The sequence below is a fragment of the Gavialis gangeticus genome, unplaced genomic scaffold (assembly GCF_001723915.1).
Source record: "Gavialis gangeticus isolate Ggan-Ray unplaced genomic scaffold, GavGan_comp1, whole genome shotgun sequence".
Classification (NCBI taxonomy): domain Eukaryota; kingdom Metazoa; phylum Chordata; order Crocodylia; family Gavialidae; genus Gavialis; species Gavialis gangeticus.
In genome coordinates this window covers 49,431,194-49,440,410 of record NW_017728998.1, presented here as the reverse complement: position 1 = coordinate 49,440,410, position 9,217 = coordinate 49,431,194, and the positions used below count along the sequence as shown (strand labels likewise).

Here is a 9,217-nt window from a genome sequence, read left to right as displayed (position 1 = left end):
CTTCTTCACAGTCATGGTGTCAACTACGGAATAAACTCCCTCCAGAGGTGGTGCAGTCACCTACATTGGAAATCTTCAAGAGAAGAATGGATGGTCACTCCTTGCTTGGGTCACCTGACCCCAGCTGTCTTTCCTGCCTAGTGTGGGGGGGGCTGGACCCAATGATCTTGCAAGGTCCCTTCCAGCTGTTTACAATCCATGAATCCTGGTTAGAGAATGAGTTTCTCTACCCTGGTCAGATGGCTATTTAATGATCTTGTCCCACCACACTACTTCTAAAACTTGGGTTACAAAGGGCTGTTCCCACAATTAGACTGCTTTCCAAGTATATGCAGAAGATATTCATAAAATTCACTTAACAGATGTTATAGCTGGACAATGAAGATCTACTGTCATTTAAATGATTTCAAGTCATTATCTTTGAAGGTATGTTTACCTTAATTTTCCACTTAGCCCAAATTAGAAAATTTAAACCAACAATAAGCAGAGGAGAATAAAAAGACACAACTTAATCACAAATACATGCAGACAGAAAACACTAGATGGAATTGCTATAGCTAACGTACCAAATGAATCTAAAATGCTCTTTCAAAACATAAGAAAAGCAGATACAGGAAACCCTTGCTATTCATGAATCCACTATTTGCGGATTTGAATATTCACGGCATGCTACGCCAACTGGGTGGGTTGGGGAGAGTGCTGCCGCCGCTCCCTCTGGTGCTGCACCAAACTCCTGCCCCTGCAGTTAAGCCAGGCACAGAGCGCTGCATGGGGTGGGGGTGGGCAGAGCTGGGGAGAGTGGAGTGGAGAGCAGAGTTAGGCGGGCGTAGAGTCAGCTCCAGGGATGGGGAAGGAGGCAGAAGCATCTTCTACCCCGGAGGCAGCCACAGTCAGTCCCCAAGTACTGCAGGGGAGTCCCGCACTTCCAGCCTCTTGTGGAGGGGAAGCAGGCGGCAGCTGTGTGGTCTGACAGGGAGCCCCGTCAGTATTCGTGGATTTTGCCATTTGCGGGGATCTCCATAATAGATCCCCCGCAAATGGCAAGGGTTTCCTGTATTCGTAACCAATCAAGTTGGTCAGGCCACAGTTGGAGTACTGCGTCCAGTTTTGGGGGCCACACTTCAGGAAGGATGTGGACAGCATCAGGAGGGTCCAGAGGAGGGCCACTCACATGATCGGGGGCAGCAGGGCAGGCCCTACGAACAGAGGCTACAGGACCTGAACCTGTTCAGCCTCCACAAGAGAAGGCTGATTGGGATTCTGGTGGCCATCTATAAACTGGCCAAGGGGGACCAGCAGGCAATGGGAGAGTCCCTGTTCCCCCAAGCACTACTGGGAGTAACAAGGAATAACGGCCATAAGTTGACAGAGAGTAGATTCAGGCTAGATTTCAGGAGGCACTACTTCACAGTCAGGGCGGCTAGGATCTGGAACCAACTTCCAAGGGAAGTGGTGCTCACTCCTACCCTGGGGGTCTTCAAAAGGAGACTAGATAGACACCTACCCAGGGTCACTTGACCCCAGCATCCTTTCCTGCCCATGGCAGGGGGTCGCAGTTGATGATCTGCTCAGGTCCCTACTAACCCTACCAACTATGAAACTATAAGTTAAAAGTTTTTTATTCAGTTATTTCCCTCCATAAATTGAGAACATCCTTACTTCTTGTAGAAAGGCATTTTTCTGTTTACACTACCCTGAGAGCCAAAGAAATAAAATTCCCATATGTAACAAGAGGTTTCTTAGAAAATTCCTATTATTACTACAATAGCTGTTGGTTCCTGATCCTATTATTACTACATTGGAACATTGGAAGGTTCCAAATTCATATAGTCACTACAGCAATACTTTGAGCTCCAGAGTAGTGGCCTACTGGTGACATCCTGACAGATGCTGACAACAGCTAAGTGGCCAGGCACCAGGGTGGATAAAAAACAATTTAAAAAAAAATCTTTTTTTTTTTTTTTTTACATTTAAATCAGATTTTTTTTAAATTTAATTGTATTTTTAAGATGCTTTTAGAAAATAAATCTATATCAAATAGTTTAAGATATGTAAAAGCTCAAAAATATCATTATGGAATAGGGATTATAACTTCTAATTATATACTATTTGAGACAATATATTCATTTTCTTTTCTAAAAAAGGTTTACAAATAGGTCACAACAGGGGTCCAATCTTACGGAGCTCCCAGAAACTCCTCTAGAGATTTGTAAAGATTAAAGAAAACCACTCTACCCAATGGGACTCAGTGCTCAGTCTTGAAGATCCCATTAAGCATCTCTGTTAACTGAGCTTGTCTTTCTTTTCCAGTTCATGAATACACAGGAAGGTGAAGACCGAGTTTGCTGCATAACCTAGGATTTTAAGTTTCTCACGTTAACCTGGCTGAAGTAATCTATTTATTTTTTGTTAAAAACAAATTTCACCTTTATAACTAAGATAGTTAAAAATTCAAAAATGCATATCCTTGTTTTATTAAAATAATTATATGTTTGTTGTTGAATAAAAATATCCAAAATACACAAGCTTGTTGTTTTAGTTAAATAAAACAATTTAAATGTCTGTTGGTTTTGGTAATGATTGATATGGTCCTCCTAATACAGCATGGCAAAAATATTCCCCAAATATCCATGATTAATCTAGTGAATTGGAGATAGTTCACCTCCTAATGACTTCAAATAAGTATCTGCTTCAATTAGCTTTGGTAAGTAAAATAACCAAATCATAATTCAGTTTTCTGATGTAGCTGCAGAATTCATTTGAAAAAATTATCGAAGTAAATCACTGCTTTAAAATGTATAGTGTGTACCTTGTAAAATGAAACCTACATCTCTGTCTCTGAGTTGTGAATAATATGTATTAAAGTTATAACAAACAACAAGAATGCACTTTTTGTAGAAAACAATGATTAAATCAAGGCTTTCTGACCAGTGATGTAAATCATTATTTAAACAGATCTGATTTAAATCAAACCCATCCTACCAGGCACAGTAGGATCTGTGCTGTTCAAATTGCAGGATTGGTACCTCAGAGCAGTGTTTCCCAACTAGTGTGCAGCAGCACAAAAGTATGCAGTCAGAAACGAACAGGTGTGCGGTGGAATTTTGCCCTGGCAACGAGCTGCAATAGGTATCAGGATGGGGAATGCCATAACAGGTGTGCTGCAGAAAATTTTTATTAATGTAAGTGTGTTTCGGGCTGGAAAAGGTTGGGAAACACTGCCTTAAAGCATGCTGATAACAAAATACTCTGAAACTTTCATGAAACTTCTGCATTTAATCATTGTTGAGGGGGAAGAAAAAACAAACAAACAAACAAACAAACCCACACATTTTCCACATTTTAGGGGCCATTTTTTTTCCTGTACTTACTCTGTCTTTGTCATGCAGCATGTCTGCATAGCGTGATCTAAAAATGAAGTTAAAATGAAAACACAGCATATTAAACAGTGCAATATAAAATTGGGAGAATAATTTTTGCTATGAGACCTAAAGAAATTAGTCCTAGTGAGCAGCTAGATCATTAAGAGACTGCAATTTCAATCCTTGCTCCAAAAGATTCAGGTCAATTATTGTTCTACATGTTCTCCCATTTTGTGTAGTATAAAGTATGAATGAGCAGAACACAAATTATTATGCTATAATTTGGTTTCTTCTGATAATTTCTGCATCATATTTTCTTTCAGCAAATTGGGGAAAAATAAATAGAAGACAAATAAACAAACCTATGAACCAGTTGCTGTCAAGGATTATTATAATTAAATGGAAAAGTAAGATGCAGTAAGCTATTGAAAACCTCTGAAAAACTGCATTAAAAAAGGTTAAATGTCTCAGAAAGGGACTGCTAGCCTACAGAAATGCAGCCTGCCACACTGGCTTTTGAAATTATGCACTGCTTCATTCGCTCATTTTATTAATTTATAGTTCCAGTATTTCTTCCCATCATACCTTGCAATTTCCTGATGATAGTCATAATCCTCATCTTCCTCTAACCACTCCATTGCACCTGTGGTTGGATTGGCCCTTCCACAGAAGATCTTCATAATGGATCCCAACTTATAATATCTATGTATTGGATACAGGGTTGTTGATTTGCCTTTGAGTATGATTTTTACCTGCTGGTCAAAAACCTGTTAACAGAACAGAAAACTGAAGTTATAGTATGACAAACCTCTGTAGTTTTCTGCCTTGTTATATATGCCATGTTCCTAAGCATCTCTTCAGTAAACAAACATGCACTTTTATCTTCTCTCAAGCCAACCTTTAACATGGGAGTTTTCTCCCAATCAATCAAACATTCTGTGTTCACACTGAAGATACATTATTATATAACATACGATCGCGGATAAACAGGAACAGAAATACATGGGCACAATCACTAAAAATAGAGAGGCAAAAAAAAAGTAATCTGATCTCTTACACAGCTTCCATTTCACACCCTGTGTGTCTGAATCTGTGTTTATCCAAATCACAATCCTTAATACCAGGAAGAGGTCTTCCCCTATTTGTATGAAAATATGCCTTGATGGCTAGAACACTGCCAAGATGTTGGCCCTACGGAGAGAGGGACCTGAACCTGTTCAGCCTCCACAAGAGAAGGCTGAGAGGGGAGCTAGTGGGCATTTACAAACTAGTCAGAGGGGACCAGCAGGCACTGGGGGAGTCCCTGTTCCCTCGAGCACTACCAGGAGTGACTAGAAATAACGGTCACAAGCTGGCAAAGGGTAAATTCACATTAGCGAAGTGGTGCTGGTTCCTACCTTCGAGGTCTTTAAGACAAGGCTAGACAAACACCTCGCTGGGGTTGTTTGACCCCAGTACTCTTTCCTGCCATGGCAGGGGGTCGGACTTGATGATCTGCTCAGGTCCCTTCCAACCCTACAAACTATGAAACTATAACTATATGGCTCCTGAAATCTCATGCACCTCTGATTCAATTAGTCCAGAACAGTGGTGCTCAAAATTTTTCCCCTGCCGGTCAGATGGACAGTGCTGAGTGTGACCCCAGGCCAGATCCAGCTGGTGGTCTTGATCTGGTGCCTGGAGCAGGTATGGGAAACACCACCTAGCTATAAAGAAGGGGCTGGGGACAGGTTGGCCCCAATGTGACAGCTCAGGTGAAAGAAGCTTGACCCAGCCCTTAATTTCATCTTTAGATAACACTACACAGCATGCTGCATACCAGAGAGTCTTTTTCAGCAACCCCTCACAGTTGAGGATGACAGTCTCCCATGACTGTTTATCTGCAAGTCCTATTTGGGATAGGTAGGCTCTACTGTAGCTTGTACATGGGTTTCCATGGGGGTGTGTGGTGCTGGATTCTTTATTTGGTCCACGACACTGTTTTTGCTGCTCCCACTTTTCCATTTTCTGCTGCTGTTATGCCCTGCAGCAGACTCTTCTTCCATTTGGGGTGGTCCTGGGTGCTAATCTTCCACTGATTTGACATCCATGCTGCATTTTTTTAAGTTGGCCCTGAGCACTTTCTCTGATCTCCTCTTCAGCATATACCTTGGCTGAGCAAAGGAGAATAAAACTTGGTTTGGGAGCCTGGAGCTGGACACCTGGATGACATGGCCGGCCCAACAAAGCTGATGCCAGATGATCATTGCCTCAGTACACATGGTGTTTGGATTCAGAGGATCTACTGCAGGCAGTGTTGATGGTACTTCTCCAACAACTTTAAATGTCTGTTGTACACTGCCCATGTCTCAGCTCCATACAGTAAGGTGGGAATCACAACGGCTTGATAAACTATGAGCTTGGTTTCAAATCCTATGTCATGATCTTCGAATGCCCAGGTGTCCAAAGACTTCATTTGCATATTTAAGGCAATGCTGGATTTCTTCAGTGTCAGCCTTCTGTGAGAGATGGCTTCCGAGATACGGGAAATACTCAGTGTTCTCCAGAGTCACTGTTAGGGATGCACTGATAAAGTTTTTTTTGGGCGACAGCCAATTATTAACCAGCCATATCGGCTAAATTATTAATCCGATAACTGATTTACAGGAATACAGCCAGGTAGCAAGGAGGGCAACTCCCTGCAAGTAAGTCTGTGAAGGGGAAGGGGAAGGGGAGAGGCATGGGGCAGGGAAGGGGCATGGGGGAGTGCAGATCAAGGCCCTCATGGTGGCGGAGAGAGTGGAACAGGGATTGGGGTTGGGGGCACTGCCCAGCCAGGGTAGTGAATGGGACCCAGGGTGGGGAGTAGGATGGAGCCACAGGCAGTTTATTCAGGGAAGCAGGGTCCCAGTGCTTAAAAATGGCAGCAGAGGTGCTCGAGCTAAAGCTTGTTAAATGAGCTTTAGTTCAAGCACTGCCACTGCCATTTTTAAGTGCAGGGATGCTCTTAATTGGAGCAGAGTCAAGTGGAATGAAGACAGATGCAGGCTGCCTGCTGTGGCCTCAGGGCTCTCCACCCAGCTGCCTTTGCCCCAGCAGTCCTGTGCTGGCCATGTGTCCCCTACCTGCCCAGCACTGGGAAGTACAACTTGCTGCCCCCACTGCTGCCAGGTGGTGTGGGGCTCCCAGGGAAAAGGCAGCACAGCAGAGAGCCGCCAGCCTACAGCTAGCAGCCTGCATCTGCCCCATGCACAAATCATGCCCCCCCCCCCAAGCAGCTGTATGCAGCAGCAGGGAATCCCACCCCCCAGCTTCATCCTGCTCCCTGCCCCAGGTCCCATTCACTGCCCTGGCTGGGCAGTGCCCCCAGACCCAGTACCTACCCCACTCCCTCCTTCACAGTAGGCACCTCGATCTGCCTGCCCCCACATGCCTCTTCCCCTCCACAGACTTACCTACAGGGCACCCCTTCCCCTCCAGACTTACCCACAGGATGCTGCTCTCCAAGCTTCCCCTGCTGCATTCCTGGCCACATGCATGTGGGCAGCTGTGCACATGCACACAGCATGTGAGGGCTCTGGCCAGAAGACCCAACTAATTATATTTATCAGTGACTATTATTGGCTACACCAGCCAAAAAAGCTGATAAATGTAAATTTCCTTTTTGTTGGTGCCAATCCAATATGCAATCAGCATACAGGCGTACCTCTACTCACTGTGGACCTGGATTACCGGAGCTGGGGACTGTTCATTAGGAGTCTGTTGGTGGAAAACCTTAGCCTTCTGAATGTTAAACATCAGTCCCATTTTCTCATGTGCCCCTGTAGACATCAATGGTTGCCTGAAGATCTGCATCCACGCAAGCGCACTCCACAGCAGAGCACGTACAGAAAAAGAATTTCTTGAAATGTGGGAAGTGTGTTTTTCTCTTCTCCCTCAACACCTTTAGAGATTCTCATGAAAGCTTCAGGTACTCAGCTATCAGCACACTCTAAGGGGGCTAGGCCCAGCTCCAACAAGCAGCGAAGGCAGGGGGCACAGCCCTGCCCTACAGGGGAACGGGACTAGGCCTGGCTCCTACCAGCTCTGCGGGGCTTGGGAACCGGGCAGGGAGAGAGCGGCTCTATTAATGGCCACCGCTCTCCTGCGGCCAAACTTCCAGAAGCGCGGAGGCCCAGCGGGTCAGAGGCTGCACACCCCGGTCTAGAAAGAACGTCTATGTCCGGCCTCCCCGAGGGGTGGGGGTGACGGAGAAACGAACAGCGACGCTGGCCGGCCGGAGCCTGCGTTACAGCCGCACCAGCTGCTCCCGCGCGGCCCTCACCTGCCACTCCAGCCGCTCAGCAGCAGCGCGCTACCATCTTCCCAGAACGCAACGCCCGTCAAGGCGGAAGCACCCCGTGCCGCGAGCCTCACCCTGGACCCGAGCCGGCTCTCGGCAAAGGGGACGAAGCCGTGCGCAGCGTGACGTCACGCACCCGGCCCTGAGGCTCCGGGCCTCGGGGGCGGGGCCAAACAAAGCAGGGGGCGGGCGCGCGGGGCCGGTTTGGTTTCCCGGCGAGCTGTGCGGCGCGGCTTCCTACTATGGAGCGCGCCGCGGTGCTGCGCGTCAAGCGGAAGCGCGGCGGGCCGGAGCCGGCCGAGGCGCTGGTGTTGTCGTGCAAGCGGCTGCGCACCGAGCAGGGCGGCGACATCGAGAGGAACCTCTTCACGCTCGTGGCCACAGTCGCCTCGCAGGTACCGCGCGCCCTTCTCCCCCCTCCCGAGTACCGCAGTCCTTGTAAAGAGGCGCGCGGACTGCAGAGGCAGCTTGGTCTCCTGCGGGGAGGTCCGTGCCCTGCAAGGCCTCAGTTTTTCCCTTGTAGGCTGTGTCTTGGCACGGAAGGACCAGAAACAATTTGCAGGGTGAATATTCCTGTCTGCAGCTTTACCTCTGCACAGTGATTCTTTTTATGAAAAGGGTCAAATTTGCCCAAGGGAGGAATCGGGTCTAGTTCAAGACTGTGAAACAAATTTCCTTGCAAATGAACAGCTGACAGACTTCACCATTTCAAGTGCAAAGTACATTTCTATTTCTGTCTTGCTCCTTCTCATCATCTGGAATGAAGTTTATCAAGTTCTGCTAACCTAAATAAATTCAAATTAATCAAAAGCTCTCTGACATTCTGTTTAGTTGTCATGACTGTTAGCCTTACCTTTTCTTTGTCTATGTAATTTTTGGTAGCTGTCTGGGGGGATCTTGTTTTTTGCTCAGACAGAGGCAAAGTAGCCATTGAGAATCTCCACATTCTTTGCATTGAAGGTTAATGGTTCACCACCATTTCCTTGATCATTCTGTTTTCTACAACATATTTACAGAAGGTCTTCTTGTTCTTAACTTCTCTTGCCAAAAAGAACTTTTAACCTTTGCTTCCTTGATTTTGTCCCTGTAAATTATTGCTAAATTGTTGTGGGTTACCTACCAAAAAAGCACAGGAATTTAGAGATACAGAAGGGTCAAATGCCCATAATTCCTTTTCTGGCATTGATTAATTTTGTTAATGCCATTTTCAAATTAACCTGGGCAACATGGGGGACCCAGTGCTGTGTGCCATGATCATAACAGTGATTAATTAAAAAAAGGAGAGAGAAATGCGAATTTGTAGTCATGTTGGCAGATGGGTTTGGCTCTATTTTCATAGAGCTTTTAATGACACATCAGCCAATCAGAGAAGAAAGTTCTCCAAGGGTGATACATCCAGTACTCATCTCCAGTGTTAACTGAAGTAAAAGGCATTTAAAGAAAGGGAACACAGGAAAACAGAGAAAGCTCAGGATTTTAAGAAAATCTCCTTGAAAACCAGCCCTACAATTACCAATGTATATTTTCATGGTAA

At 45.7% G+C, this 9,217-nt stretch overlaps 2 protein-coding genes across 2 annotated transcripts in view; one reads left to right on the top strand and one right to left on the bottom strand.

The window, feature by feature from the left end:
* PRMT7 (protein arginine methyltransferase 7) overlaps window positions 1–7,770 on the bottom strand; it is a 131,861-nt gene extending 124,091 nt beyond the window's left edge. The window contains exons 1-3 of the mRNA XM_019505307.1: window positions 7,666–7,770; window positions 3,948–4,129; window positions 3,325–3,408 (exon numbers count right to left, since the gene is read on the bottom strand). Of these exons, the coding sequence (XP_019360852.1) occupies window positions 3,325–3,408; window positions 3,948–4,042 (179 nt within the window). The 5' untranslated portion in view covers window positions 4,043–4,129; window positions 7,666–7,770. The remainder of the gene's footprint in view (window positions 1–3,324; window positions 3,409–3,947; window positions 4,130–7,665) is intronic.
* Window positions 7,771–7,873: 103 nt separating this feature from the next.
* Window positions 7,874–9,217, top strand: part of SLC7A6OS (solute carrier family 7 member 6 opposite strand) — a 16,626-nt gene continuing 15,282 nt past the window's right edge. Inside the window, exon 1 of the mRNA XM_019505917.1 lies at window positions 7,874–8,078. Within this exon, the coding sequence (XP_019361462.1) occupies window positions 7,926–8,078 (153 nt within the window). The 5' untranslated portion in view covers window positions 7,874–7,925. The remainder of the gene's footprint in view (window positions 8,079–9,217) is intronic.